Raw genomic sequence first — 15,719 nt, 5'->3', positions numbered from 1 at the left:
TTTAAAAAAAAAAAAAAAAAAAAAAAATGCATTGCAATCACCAGATGCGAAATTTGACCTCTTGAAGCCAAATGCACACATAGAATTAGAAACCTACAAGGTTAATTCACGATATTTTATCCCAAATCTTAAACATATATTCATTTTTATATGGGAAAACTTCAAAAACCTCCCCTGTAGTTTCGTGCATTCTCACTTTGCTATCCTGTGGTTTAAAACGTATCAATTTACCCCCCTGTGGTTTCATTTTTATCTTTTCGGAAACTTTTTCGTTAATATTTCGTTAAATTATATACAAAAAACTTCAGATAACCATCTATATTTATCGAATAGTCACTTTAGTATCCTTTAATTTTAACTTTGTCACTGATTTTAAAAAAAAATAATAATAAAATTGATAACAAAAAGATAAAAACGAAACCACAGGGGGGCAAATTGATACGTTTTAAACCGCAGGGTACTAAAGTGAGAAAGCACGAAACCACAGAGGGGGTTTTTGAAGTTTTCCCTCCAAATTTTGTTTTGTTTTGTTTTTTTTTAATTTTTGACTCTATCCTGGGTTTCTAAACTAGCAACTCAAGTGGAGCAACAACACTTTATTGAATGTGATACATCATGCATGGTGGACCTGAAAACAACCCACTTATTTATCATCTCCTTCTGTTTCTCACACACTTATTTATCATCTCCTTCTCTTTCTCACATCCTCCCCTACTTATAATTTAGACACATGTTGTGCTCTTTTAGTGCCAATGGGGACAATTGAGTTTTATTTTAGGATAAACCTCTCCTCTGTGGCTTAGCATATTTTTACATTCTATATAGAGATTTAAAAGTTGCACTTTGTTATTCTGTAATTTTATTCTGTTTTGTCATAAAAATTGATCGTAAAACTATTGGATTATACGAAGCCATTTTCTGAATCGATATTACAGTAAAAAAATTGAATATTTGAGCTTTCTGGAAATTAAGTACCGAAATCTAAAGTTTAAGTACCAGAGTACCTCAAAAGTTTCTATCTGAGTTCCCTAAAATTCAACGTTGTTGAAGCCTATTTTTTTGTATTTAGTATCTATATGAGATTTGGAGTATGGTATTGAAATTTTTGAATGTGTTTTAGTACTGGTACTCCAATTTGGGTTCAAAAACTCAACTCAATAACGTATACAGTGGGTAACTCCAATTTGCTCTAAGCTTGTGCCTTAAGATTACGGATGATTCAGATATACTTTGTAGATAATTTCTAGGAAAAAATTGATGACTAGAAGTGAATAAGGGACTTGGATGGATAGTGTAGTTCGTTTCCTATTAGAATTGAGGTTTTAGGATTATAACTTTTATAATTCATGTTTTAGAGTTTACAGCTTTATTGTATATACCGTAGTTGATAGTAAAATGTGAGGAACTCCTCAGAAAGAGATTCTTGTAATATAATCTTATTCCTTCTTACTTTTGTGTCGTGATTAATTAAAGAACGCATTAATGAGCTCTTACCCGTGAACGTGGGTTGACACATTATCGGCCGAATTATGTAAATCATGTGTTCTTGTGTTCTCCTGTTTGTTTTTGTTGTTGTGCTATTTTTGTGCTTGTTTTCTATGATCGTTCTCGTTTATTTCATCTCCAAAAGATACTATTTCTGCTATACTTGTACCGTGTGGGTTTGAAGAGTGCTCGATAACCCCTCAGCCGGTCCCTTCAAAGACAATACATAAATCATATGGTTGCAAAATTTGTTTTGCCATCTTGCGATTTATACATACCTATTTAAAAGTAGTCTTTAAGTGACACAAAATTAATATTACATAGTAAAGTCTAATTTCGTGAGTCATAGAATAGTGAAATAAAAATGCGCTAACCCACATAGTGACAAATTGAACTTCACTCTTTATTTTATATTTTTTTTAATATTTTGAAGTTGTCCATTATTAATATATATATATATATATATATATATATATATATATATACGGCAACTAAATGGCAATCAAAAAATTACTATCCACGTATTTTATTGGTAAAATAGGAATGTTTAAACATGAATTTTTTTTGATTAAAAAAAGAGAGAAAGAGGAGCGAAAACGGCCCCGTGCACGGCGCATAGAATAAAAACGACGTTGGCTCCCGGAGCGGAAGCTGCAGCGACGTCGGTATTCAGAGCGGTAGCGGTACTTATTTCTCCTCTCTCACTCTTTTTATTGGCCCGAGTTGTAACCTTATGTTTAATATATCCTAATTTTTCAGTAAAATAATAAATCAATTGACACCATTGACACCAATCGAAAAAATTGAGTACCGATAGATTTAAAACCATTGTCTTCCTATATAAACGTCTGCCTTTCTGAAAACCTCTCTATTTAGATTATTGAATTTAAAACATCCTTGTATAAATAATAAATTATAAAAAATTCCATCAATATACGTTAATAGGGATTTTAAAAATACCCCTCTTGATTACAATGTAGAGAAAGGGTTCTCTGTTTATTTTTACCTAATCTCAAATTTGTGAACAATATATAATCTAACCCGGTTTAGGTCGGACGGGTATCCAAACAGTCTAACCCGGTCTCCTTAATAAAAGAAACAGTCGTTATAGATTGAAATTGCTAGTTATCTATATAATTTTGAACTCAACAAATTTCCCAATGCACAGCGGACGGGCAAGGCAAGGGAGAGAGGGGGGATCTAGCCGAGTCTAGCCGTACGCGACGCGGTGCGGGCGCGGGGCGGGCGAACTCGATAAAATTCCCAATGCACAGCAGGCGGGCAAGGCAAAGTAAGAATATATATATTATTAAGTTATCTATACAAGTCACCTCATTTTTTTTAGTTCTTTTTTCTAAATAAAATCTTAATACACGTTACCTTAACAGAAGTATGTAATCAAAAAGAACGTAAGTTGATCTTCTCTAGAGATCTTATTTGTCTGGTAAATTATAATAATGTTACTTAATATGAAAACACGTTTCGTACTTTACCAATTCATGAACACATTTTAAATGTTTGTATAATTAACTTTTTTTTTCTCTTTTCTTCTCCTCAACTACAATATGATGGTATTGTTTTCATCCGTGGTCTAATAACAGGAAAAATTATTAATCTATCGGGTCCTATAACTAATGATAGATTTTACGATAGTTATTCCAGTCTCTAAGTTGGGGAATAAGAATAAAACATTTTTACTTAAGTTCGGGGGATAAAAAGCTCATCATATTATCATAATGAAAAATCTCCGAAAACACATCGTNTACTATAACTTTTTCTATATTATTTCAAATTTGACCTCAGGATTTTTCTATCATTATTGGACCAAGAAAAGTTGGGTCGAAGCATGCAGAGATATACGTTTCTGTTTTTGAGTGGAAACGCAAAAATTATATCTTAATCGAATTAATGTAAAAAATGGATAATGTACGCATTTAGACTGTAATTACAAATAGCTTATCTAAAGATGATAATTAAATACATGTGAAACACATGGTTGGTATGTAAATAGTATTCCACAAATCCCACAAATAAACACAACACCTAAAATCCCATTTGTTTAATTAGAGCCTTAACCTGGTCTTTTAGGCTAAATCAAGTTGTTTGATCAAATTCAATCAGTGTAATATGAAATTAATCTCAACTTATTTGTTTGGCACCCCAATAATTTCACATTAGCTATATAATGTCATTTTTGTCAAAAAGAAAAAGAAAAAGAAAAAGAATTGAGATGTAAGTAACACATAAATAATTGTTGGAGGCTTAGTTATAAAGCATTAATTTTTGGATCATGTGATTTATACCCATTAATAAGTTGTTGATGTTAGGGTATTAATTAGGTGGGTTGTAACTAGAATGTCAGTTGCTCTGTCAATTCAGCTCGCCGTTCACAAGCGAGCCATTGTTTGATTCGAAATCGGCTCGAACTCGGCTTGCTCGTTTAATAAACAAGCAGATTACGAGCTCACTTTTCTCAACCCAAGAAAATAAACAAGCTAAATTTGCGAGTTGACCCAGCTCGCTCATGTTTCGGCTTGATATAGCTTGAAACTAAAATAATATATATAAATATTATTTTCACCCCAATAGTCCGATATCAAATAGAAACTGAGTTGTGATTAGATAGATAACTGGCTTAAACATTTTGGGCGGTGGTTTGGACCCAACTAATTATTATTACCAGCGAATTGGGTCATTACATTTGGTACGTATAATAGTCGATTTACCCGCCAAAAGTATGAGTGGGGCTCACACCGCCTAATAATTTTAGGCTGAGTGTGTGACTGGGTTGACAAAAACGTCAGGGCCTAAACGACGGAAGTCTGTGACACCCAATAATTCCACATTTGATGAAAATAATTGTGATTAGGTAGATAAAAAACTATAAGTCTTAATAATAATAATAATAATAATAACTGAGCTTAAATATTTTGAGCTGGTGATTCGGTCGTTACATGTAAAGTAAATTCAAATACTACTTTTAACCTTTTGTTTTTATTAGATGGCTTTTAAAAGTGTAATACTAATTAGTAATACTACAAAAAAAAAGAAAAGCAAGCATCTATAATAAAAAATTAATAATAATAATAATAACAGCTAGTATTAATATTTTATTCAAGATCAATTCAAATCTGTTCGAAAAATTTTCTAAGCCAGCTCAAATTAATTTTGAGTTGAAAACGACTTAGATTTTGTTTTAGCTCATTTTAATTTCAAACTGAACGTGAGCCTGCTCAAATTATTTCTGAGCGGATCTCATATTGGCTCTAGCTAGCTCATGTTCGGTTCGTTGACGATTTAATTCAAAAGGTGTAGCATACTAGGATCAACAAAATGAAAATAACTATTTATCACCAACCGTCCCTAGAGCATGTGGCAAAGGGTTTGGTGGTTGGTACCGGAGACCCAAGTTCGAATCCTAATTGATTCACAATTCTAGCTTAGTTTATTTCTAAATGAAATAAACGAAGCGGGTAGCGTGCTACCTATCTCTCAAAAAAAAAAAAAAGAAAAAAAAGAAAAAAAGAAAATAACTATTTATCTTAACTTGGTGTGTTTGCTTCTGATGATTAGAAGTTCATAACTAAACATAAAGGCTAAATTATAAAACACCCCTTGCACTTTGCGCCGGATTTTAATCACCCCCTTGCATAAATTTTGTTTTCAATTGTATCCACCACTTTATAACTCGTTTTCATAAAGTTTTACACCCGATATATATATACCAGCAGTCATCAAAACTTTTGAGATCTATTTGAGACAGTAATAAAGTACAAGTTTAAATCGAATCNATATATTTGCTATTTGATACAATTGCAGCGACCTGTATAAAATTAATCCAAAGTTTAAGTATGTAAATTTTTCTTTCAAAATGTCTTTATGTTCCTAAAATAAATTTATACTACAGTATTATTAAAAAAAATCATTCGATTTTATCCTCCAATAATTTTTTAACTTATCAGTCGACATGCTTTAAGTTTTCAAAGTAGTTTATATTAAATAAAAAAAAAATAGAACTTAACTAAATTTACTATAACTTTTTCTATATTATTTCAAATTTGACATCAGGATTTTTCTATCATTATTGGACCAAGAAAAGTTGGGGTCGAAGCATGCAGAGATATACGTTTCTGTTTTTGAGTGGAAACGCAAAAATTATATCTTAATCGAATTAATATAAAAAATGGATAATGTACGCATTTTGACTGTAATTCCAAATAGCTTATCTAAAGATGATAATTAAATACATGTGAAACACATGGTTGGTATGTAAATATTATTCCACAAATCCCACAAATAAACACAACACCTAAAATCCCATTTGTTTAATTAGAGCCTTAACCTGGTCTTTTAGGCTAAATCAAGTTGTTTGATCAAATTCAATCAGTGTAATATGAAATTAATCTCAACTTATTTGTTTGGCACCACAATAATTTCACATTAGCTATATAATGTCATTTTTGTCAAAAAGAAAAAGAAAAAGAAAAAGAATTGAGATGTAAGTAACACATAAATAATTGTTGGTGGCTTAGTTATAAAGCATTTTTGGATCATGTGATTTATACCCATTAATAAGTTGTTGATGTTAGGGTATTAATTAGGTGGGTTGTAGCTAGAATGTTAGTTGCTCTGTCAATTCAGCTCGCCGTTCACAAGCGAGCCATTGTTTGATTCGAAATCGGCTCGAATTCGGCTTGCTCGTTTAATAAACAAGCAGATTACGAGCTCACTTTTCTCAACCCAAGAAAATAAACAAGCTAAATTTGCGAGTTGACCCAGCTCGCTCGTGTTTCGGCTTGATATAGCTTGAAACTAAAATAATATATATAAATATTATTTTCACCCCAATAGTCCTATATCAAATAGAAACTGAGTTGTGATTAGGTAGATAACTAGCTTAAACATTTTGGGTGATGGTTTGGACCCAACTAATTATTATTACCAGCGGATTGGGTCATTACATTTGGTACGTATAAGAGTCGATTTACCCACCAAAAATATGAGTGGGGCTCACCACCGCCTAATAATTTTAGGCTGTGTGCGTGACTGAGTTGACAAAAACGTCAAGGCCTAAACGGCGGAAGTCTGTGACACCCAATAATTCCACATTGGACGAAAAGAATTATGATTAGGTAGATAAAAAACTATAAGTCTTAATAATAATAATAATAATAATAATAACTGAGATTAAATATTTTGAGCTGGTGATTCAGTCGTTACATGTAAAGTAAATTCAAATACTATTTTTAACCTTTTGTTTTTATTAGATGGCTTTTAAAAGTGTAATACTAATTAGTAATACTACAAAAAAAAAAAGCAAGCATCTATAATAAAAAATTAATAATAATAATAACAGCTAGTATTAATATTTTCTTAGAGGTCAGTTGAAATCTGTTCGAAATTTGAGCCAGCTCAGATTAAGCTCGAGTCGAAAACGACTTAGATTTTGTTTTAACTCATTTTAATTTCAAACTGAACGTGAGCCTGCTCAAATTAATTCAAAAGGTGTAGCATACTAGGATAAACAAAATGAAAATAACTATTTATCTTAACTTGATGTGTTTGCTTCTGATGATTAGAAGTTCATAACTAAACATAAGGCTGAATTATAAAACACCCCTTGCACTTTGCGCCGTATTTTAATCACCCCCTTGCATAAATTTTGTTTTCAATTGTATCCACCACTTTATAACTCGTTTTCATAAAGTTTTACACGCGATCTGTACCAGCAATCATCAAAACTTTTGAGATCTATTTGAGACAGTAATAAAGTACAAGTTTAAATCGAATCAAAATTTTGTATAAGGAGGGAATTGAGACGGGGACAAAGTAAAGGGGGGTAGATGGCTACAAATGGAATGAACAATTGAATCAATTAAGAGAAAAAGAAAAGGAAGAGGAGGTAGCTAGTAATTTATGTTGAATTTGCTTTTTATTTTCTTTCTCTCTCTCTTTCTCTCTTTCTTTTTGCTATACATTATGTTCAAAATAAGAAAGAATAATCTCATCCATGATCCCCAATAATGAATAAAAGAAAAAAAAAAAAGGACAAAAAAAATATGTACTTCAATCTTGTAGTACTATTGTGCCTAAGTGCCCTACTTGTATGAGGATATACTTTGAGGAGGCTTAAACCCTTGAGTATGTTGTCCTTGCAATTGTGTTAATCTCGCAAACACACCGACCATCGGCGCGGTGTTGTATGTACAGGCCTCTGTCTGCATGTAGTTCCCCCTGGCGTCTCGGAACTCATCCTTTGCGTTTGGCCCCCCGACGATCGCGCCGACGAGCATGTTAGGGTTCTCCTTCCCCCGGCCGAACCATGCATCGTAACCCTGAGCGCATCCAATAAAAGCTTTGTCTTTCTTGTAGGGGAGAATCGAAGCAGCTCGATGGTGCACCCTTCTGGGGTGCTTGGACCCGAAGCCAACTAAGTAGCTGAGTCCCGTAGGGTTCGAGCCCAAGATGTAGTCCGCTTGTGACTTTGCGAAAGATAGTAGTTCTTGGGCGCCCAGTGAGCCCGTTGGGCAAGTGAGCTCTTGGTTGGAGGATTTCGAGAGGTAGTTCGAGAAGGCGGTGGCGAGGAAGGCGGCGCCGGAGACGTATTGCATGTTGTTCCACTGGCGAACGAAGAGGAGGCCACCAGGGGTGCGCCGCACGTTGCTGCCGGCCGTGTTCTTGTTAAGGCACGAGCACAAGTAGTGCTCGGCTTTCGACTTGTATTGCTTTAGTATTTTCTCCTGCTTTTCATCGACTTCGAATTCTCCTTCCATTAGCAACTGAAAAGAGGCGAGATAACTGAAAAGTTAGTACATAATTGTAAAATTGAAAAACTACGAGTAGAGAAAAAAAAAAAAATGTACGTAAAGAGCAGAGCACAATGGGCGCAACTCCGTGCATTTATTTCAAGAGTGAGTCCCAAACACTAAGTAAAATAATCTACCACACATGTGCTCCTACTTATACACATTTGTATTTATTTTTATGTGCATGATCTTGTGGTTCTAAGTAGTAAATAATTACAAATTTTGTTTTTACACACAATAAATGTGATGTGTATATTCAATCCATATATTTTGGATCTGTAATTAAGGACTAAAAGCAAAAGGGAGGTGTAACAATTGAAGGGGACATTTACCAAATAAGTGCATCACAATTGAGATATGTGTGAGAAGGAAATAATAATTGGGCAAGGAAAGAGACAAACATGTGAAGGCCCCTTTCACACATAAATGCCTCTTCAACTACAAAGGAGAAAATATCTGGTGTTATATATGAGTCAAATTCAAATCAGAGTTAAACCCTAAACTATGAGTTTTAAATTTATTTATTTTGTTGGTATAATTGCTCCACTTATTTAAACCCCACTTTAAGGAGTCAATAATTTAGGTCCCACATACCTATAATTTCCTACCTATCTCAACAAAGCTCTCTACACAAAAAACTGATTGCACGTAAACCTTACCTATTCGACAATACGTCCATTTCTGCTTTTAATTGCAATTAACAATAACCAAAATTTTTCATAAATAAAAAAAAGGTAAACTTCAAATGCCATCTCCGTGGTTTCGCACTTTCTCACTTTAGTGCCATGTGGTTTAAAGTATATCAAGTTAGTATTATGTGGTTTCATTTTTATCTTTTCTTCAGCCTTTTCGTTAATATTTCGTTAAATTATATACAGAAAACTTTAGATACCCCACCTAGGTTTATCGAATATTCACTTAAGCACCCTTTAATTTTAACTTTGTCACTAATTTAACAAAAAAAATTAGTGGAATCGATAATAAAAAGATAGAAATGAAACCATATGGCACTAAATTGATACACTTTAAACCACAGGGTGTTAAAGTGAGAAAGTGTGAAACCACAAAGGGTGGTATTTGAAGTTTTGCCTAAAAAAGATCTAATAATATTTTTGCTGTTGCGAGAAGTGAAATTATGATTTTGAAGGATTAGAAACAAAGATTCCAATTTGCAATTTTGATTTTGCTATAGGGAACTTTTTGGGGAGAACTTAATGTGCTACATTTTCAAACAAACCAATGCCTATGTACAGTCAAAAATAGGTCAATTTTGGTTTGCCCACCTCACTAGCATGTACATTGCTCCCTAATAAGTCATAAAATAAATGAGCCAATGCATTCAGTTAGTTACCTATTTGGCCCCACCGCTGCTTTCATCTGCAATTATATGATTACAGATGTTTAGAAGTAGAAGTTTAAACTTAAAATTTCTAATTGTTTTATAGCAAGAACTATTGACCAGAATCTGAAACAGCTCTTCTCCTACAGCATTTTTCAGATAAAAGCTTTATCAGAAAGTACCATATTGTCAAAGGTGGGTCATTTTAGGTTAACCCACCTCACTAACATTGATTCATTCCCCAAAAAGTCACATAAAAAAAACAAGGAGAGAGAGGTGAGTTGGTGCATGCATGGATGCAATTTGTTGACTCCACATTATATATTTTCCTTAGTTAGAACTGTGTCTGATTGGTCAACAATAATCTATGAGCTGGATTTGACAATTCCAAGCTGTTCTTATCTCGAGCTACTATTGGACAAATCTAGAATAATAGAATAAATATTATAGTTTACTCCTTGTTGAAGGGAACTATTGTTGGTGTGATTATTAATTCATCATGTTGTTCACCTAGTACTAATAATTTTAGACATAGTTTGGTTGGGAAAAATAGATCTAAGACGGTCGCTAATCACTTTCACTATCCCCCACCAAATACTATCAGAATTCGACGAATTTTGGTTGTCTAGTAATAGTTACGTACTCCGAGAATATTAGCAAAGTCGTATTTGTAACTACACATGCAGAGATCGAATCTTAAACCTTAGATACAGTAATTCAGGTAACATATGGTCACTGGAATAGCAATTTTGTGTATTGTCTTATTTCTAAAATAGTAATTTGTGAAACAGTTATAACCTAACTTTCAGATTATTTGGATGTCCCAATAATATCTCTTATCATAGTAATAATTTACCATATTCTTGAATAAAAAAGGAAAGATTTAGAGGGTTTATAGGCTTCTTTTTTTTTTCTTATTTATCCTCAACCTAATATATATCCAATGCCTATTGAGTGAAGGAAAAAAAAAGAAAACACCAATAAGATATGCATGCATCTAAAAAACCTTTATAATAATGATTATACTTTTTCTTTTTTGAAGGTCTCCTCATCAATGAAAAAGAAAGGGTAACACAAAACAATTAGGACGTTTTACCCACCACGCATTTATAACTAAAATAATATTGGTTTTAGTTGGGATCTTAGAAAGATTCTTCTCAAGCTTAATTTCTTTTACATCAGAAACACTAGATTAAAATATTATTTAAAAAAAATGTTGGAAACCCAGTGCCTAAGGCATAATAGTGTTGGGTTTAAGAAAGTTTTGAGTTCGAGTCATATCTAAAAAATATAATTAGTATAATTATTTTTAGACGATGCAGTGTAATCGAACAAAATATTACCTTAACGATGTGTTTAATAAAAGAATAAGTGTTACTACCGAAACTGAGTATTGCTAAAAGCAGAAGCAGACGTAGGCTAAATAACACTCGCAATGTGCCTTATAAACCCACACGATAAAATTAAGGAAATAAAACTATAGCACTAGAAGGTAGAGGAAGTGCCTAATTTTCTCACAAACACGATAATTATAATAATGATAATGATAATCATGTGGTTAGAAGATTCAAATCCAAAGTAGGGAAAAAGTCAGTTTCATGAACAATATCTAATATGCTTTTACCAGTTCCTTACTTTAAGAAACAGCTAATATAATCTCATGCACACAAGTAATTTAATAAATAAATAAGCAAATTTATTAAATAATTTCTTAGTTAATAATGCTGGCACAGCATCTTTGTGTTCATAAATTAAAAACTACCAAAGAAGAGGCTTCAAATCAATGGTCATTTTTGCACATGTACCCTTGCAAAATTGTTTATTTATATACATTGCCCTCAAAAGTGGGGAGATGCAAGAACCAAAGTTTTATTTAAGGATTAATGTGAAAATTTAGATTTAAAATACCGAAAGTTCTTAAGTTCGAATCTTAGTTACGAAATTCTATAGTATTAGTGTGTATATATATATTTATATATATATAAGAGCGTAAAATAATAATTGGCTAGGGGTATAGCCGTAAATGAATACCTTGGAAGCTAGGACTTGGACTCCAGCATATTTGATGTCCCAGCTGAACTCAGTGACAGCCCAGCCGGTCCCGCCGAAGCCGTCGGCATTGGCGACGACGTAGTCCAAGTACTCCGCCCGCCCGGTCGCGCGGTGCAGCCACAGCGCGGCCCACAGGAGCTCGTCATAGTAGCCGCTCACCGACGGGTAGTACCCCTTCACCGCCCTCACGCTCGCGTCGTACTTCCCCCTGTACCGATCCCCGAACTCCAGCAGCTGCACACATTATTTGTCAATACAAAAATTTCAGGGACTTAAATGCAAAACACCCTAAAATTGGTACTGAAACTTAAAAAATTCTGACAATTGTACCAAACCTTGTATCTTAATATCTAAGTACATATATGTATGTTAGGGAAAAAAATGCGCTATAGTTCAGATAAAATTGATCCATTTTTGGTACTTGGTATATACCTGCTCGGCGTGCCGGAGGAGGAGATCGGCGTAATGCGGATCGGACGGTCGGAAGACGATCGAGGCGGCCGCCATGGCGGCCGCGGTCTCCCCGGCGAGCTCCGACCCGGGGTGCTCCGCGTCGATCTTGTACGCCTGCCGCGACGTCGTCATGTCCTCCGGCCGCTGCCAGCAGTAGTGGTCGGTCCCGCCGTCGCCTACCTATTCCCAGCCAATCACAATTCTCCAAAATTCAAGACCAACGAGAAATAAAAGACATATTATTATTATTATTATTATTTTTGCTCTCGGGCGTAAATGTTGTACCTGAGCCCAGAGGACATTGGGCTCGGTGTGGGCCTTGATGAAGTAGTCGGCCCCCCACTTGATGGCCTCGAGGGCGTGCTCGAGCTCGCCGGCGGCGGCGACGTGCTCGCCGTGCTCGAGCACGCTCCACGCGAGCATCGTCACCGTGAAGGCCATCGGGAGCCCGAACTTGACGTGGTCGCCCGCGTCGTAATACCCGCCGACCAAATCGACCTGCATGCGTATCAAGAAAAGAAAAGGCGCTAGTAAGTGCGGTGAGCGGAGCGAAGAGGAGCAAGATTGACCCGATCGAGAGATTTGTCGAGCATATATGTTCGGAACATACGCCTTGCTCGAGGCCGTCGGTGAGGCCCGAGTGGCCGCGCCACGCGACGCGCTGGTTGTAGGGCAGGTGCCCCGACCGCTGCGCCTCGAAGTAGAGCAGGCTCTTCGACAGCGCGCCCGCGTAGTCGAGAGCTGCCGCAGAAGAAGATGCGTCCGCAGCAGCAACAACAGCATATAATACAACAAAACAGCAGAGTAGCCGAATCATCAAAAGAGCAAAGGGGGGGAGCTCTTTCCCCCTATGATCCCTCCCCATTCCCACCAAAATTTAGGAATAAGAGAGAAAGAGATGAGAGGCCTCAAATACAAATAATGATTGTTGCATGCACCAATCATGGAAAGATGAGTACTACTGCTGCTGCAACCTCTTCCTTTGCATTTACTATTTTTTTTTTTTTATGGTGACAAATAGTTTTCTCTACCAATACTAAGGGGAGGGGGAGATATGATTCACACACCCACTCCTGTGTCTCTTCTAAAATAGACTCCTTAACAAACGAATTAAGCTTAATAAGAGGGGGGGGTGAGGGATAGGGGAGCTTCTTAGAAGCCCAACAAGTAGTAGTGGGGGGGAAATGTCAAAGGATTCATACTGAAAAATTCATACATGTTTATGGGGTTGGAGAGAGAAAAAAAAAAAAAACAAAACAAAATGATACATTATTATTTTATTGGGGGTAAAGTGGAAAAGATCAAAAGATTCTTGGGTTTGGGGTGGAGAGAAAAGTTGATTGGGTCTATCTATAGATGGAAAAATTCTAGTATGGGGACTTGGCAACGTTTTGTATATTTCCCTTTTTCTAATTTTCTTTTTATTTTATTTTATTTTACCATTTTTGTGTGATGTGTAACATTACTAGGTCAAACATTTTTTGGGACTATAATGGGTCAAGAGATTGATTAGGTAGCTAGGCTTGGTTACTTGCACAGGAGATATTGCACCTTACATTGATGGGTCCTTTTATATTGTTTTAATTGAGTTTACTGTAGGTGCATCATATTATTTTTTTTATTTTTTCTTTCGGTGAGAAAGAGATACTATACTATCTGCTTTATTTATTGGGTCCGTGAACTTAATTACAGAAATGAGATAACACGGTCTCATGACGAGAAATAAGAAAAAAAATATAAATAAATCACTCAGAAATAGCTCAAACATATCGGTTTGTAAGAATTGTGAAGCTCAATTGAGTCATTTCACGTATAGGTTTAGAATAAGATAAATATATGATATCATGCTGTTCAAAATATTATTACGATAATTAGAAAATCATTCAGAAATAATTTTACCACACTTTCTATAGTAAGAAATTAGGATTCAAAGGCTCGATCACCACGAAGAACATTAATTTGTTTGATTCTACTTACCCAAACTCTCAATATTTTTTATTTTAGTACCGAAATTTTTAATTTGTTTGATTTAACTGATTTAATGGCTCTTTGGATATAAATTTAAACAAAGTGTTTAACTGTACGTATGCCCTCAACTTCTTTTTCTTTTTTGTTTTTTTTTTTAGAATTAAGTGATTTTAGTATAAAATAATTAGAAATTTCATCAAATTCATTAACGATTTCACCAAATTTAAGAACTTTAATTAATTTTTAGTAGAAAAACTAGACCAATTAATAGTTGGATAACTAATAGAGCCATTAAAATTGGATAACTTTTTTTTTTATCTTAACTAGATACAAAGACTCAAATAAATAAAAAAAAAATTAGAAGTTGAAAGAATCTCAATCAAAAGCATAAAAAATTTAGGGATCTATTTCAAAGCACTCTAAAGTTGGGAGGGCCTTCATGCAATTTCAACCCAATAAAATGATTGGGATGGAGTTGTGGCTTCTGAACTAAAACAAGCCATACATTTGTCACACAACAATCACACCTTTCCCACTATTTTGCTTGAAATTGGCAAATATGTATGGAGACCCCTCAACTATAGTCAATTCTGGAAAAGACCACTCAACTTTAATTTTATAAATTGACACTTCTCTACCTTCTAATTTTTTTTAAATTAAATTTTAGTATCTAAGTAACTTTAAAAAAATCTAATCCTATTTAACTTTTTATAAACTAATTTAAACTATTGCATTGAGTTGAGCTGGAATGTTATCGGTAACAAACGGGCTCCATTACTACTCATTTGTTTTCGATGATGGAACCACGATTAGTATCATTGAATATGATTTATACCACTTGAAGTATTTAGAAATTAAATTTCAAATCTTTTCGACATCATTAACTTAATGATCAAAGGGTTTTAAAATTTATAATTTTAATAGTCGATATGAGCGTTTTTTCGTTTAACGGTGTAAAGATATCCAAATCAATTGAATTTTGGTTAGAAAATTCTTTAAACTATTTAGCACAAGATTTATACTATCGATCTTGATTACAAGATTCCTATCATCACTTTTAAAAAATATTCATTTTCAACCGTTCATTTTTGTGTCCATTTGATGGATAAAAGAATAATATCAAAAATTATGAAATTAATTTCTAAATGCTTCAAGTGGTATTGATCATATTCAATGATACCGTTCGTCGATTTGGAGGCTCCATTATCAAAACCAAATGAATAAAAACGGAGCCTATTTGCTATCAATAGCATTCCAACTCAACTCCTACTACATTTGATAGAATTAAAAAAAAAAAAATCTAAACTTGACGGGGCCAGCACAAAATATCCTATAGTTGAGGGGGTACTCATGCATTTTTACCTTTGAAATTTTGACATAAGTTGGTGAGCACAAAACCCCAAAAAATTATGTTAGTGGAGTGTTCAACATCACAAATTGGAGAACAAACCAATGACAAAAAAATATTATTATTAGGTGTGGGTGGTGTCTTAATCAATGTGGTGGGTAACTTCTCTCTTTCCATGAGAGGCAAATTGATTTTGACCCAATGATTCAAATCAAACCACAACTTACTATAAATCATTTTTTTCAAGTCAAATTTCTTCTTTTTTTGT

General features: G+C 34.3%; 1 protein-coding gene across 1 annotated transcript; it reads right to left on the bottom strand.

The window, feature by feature from the left end:
• Positions 7,253-13,305, bottom strand: LOC109718749 (endoglucanase 7-like). Its single transcript, XM_020245143.1, has 5 exons — positions 12,746-13,305; positions 12,421-12,633; positions 12,115-12,315; positions 11,662-11,916; positions 7,253-8,264 (listed from the first exon to the last, which is right to left on the bottom strand). The coding sequence occupies exons 1-5, from the start codon at positions 12,998-13,000 to the stop codon at positions 7,584-7,586; spliced, it is 1,605 nt and encodes a 534-aa protein (XP_020100732.1). The 5' UTR covers positions 13,001-13,305; the 3' UTR covers positions 7,253-7,583.

The sequence above is a fragment of the Ananas comosus genome, linkage group 12, assembly GCF_001540865.1.
Source record: "Ananas comosus cultivar F153 linkage group 12, ASM154086v1, whole genome shotgun sequence".
Classification (NCBI taxonomy): Eukaryota; Viridiplantae; Streptophyta; class Magnoliopsida; order Poales; family Bromeliaceae; genus Ananas; species Ananas comosus.
The sequence above is the reverse complement of the archived record's forward strand: the minus strand, read 5'-3'. Positions and strand labels throughout refer to the sequence as shown.

Bases quoted from the DNA above. Each gene is read 5' to 3' on its own strand.
- LOC109718749 (XM_020245143.1), bottom strand. From the start codon at position 13,000: ATGGGGAGGGATCATAGGGGGAAAGAGCTCCCCCCCTTTGCTCTTTTG. The intron at 12,634-12,745 runs GTATGTTCCGAA...ATACGCATGCAG, and splicing joins CCGACGGCCTCGAGCAAGGC to GTCGATTTGGTCGGCGGGTA. The intron at 8,265-11,661 runs GTATTCATTTAC...GCCTCTTTTCAG, and splicing joins TCCAAGTCCTAGCTTCCAAG to TTGCTAATGGAAGGAGAATT.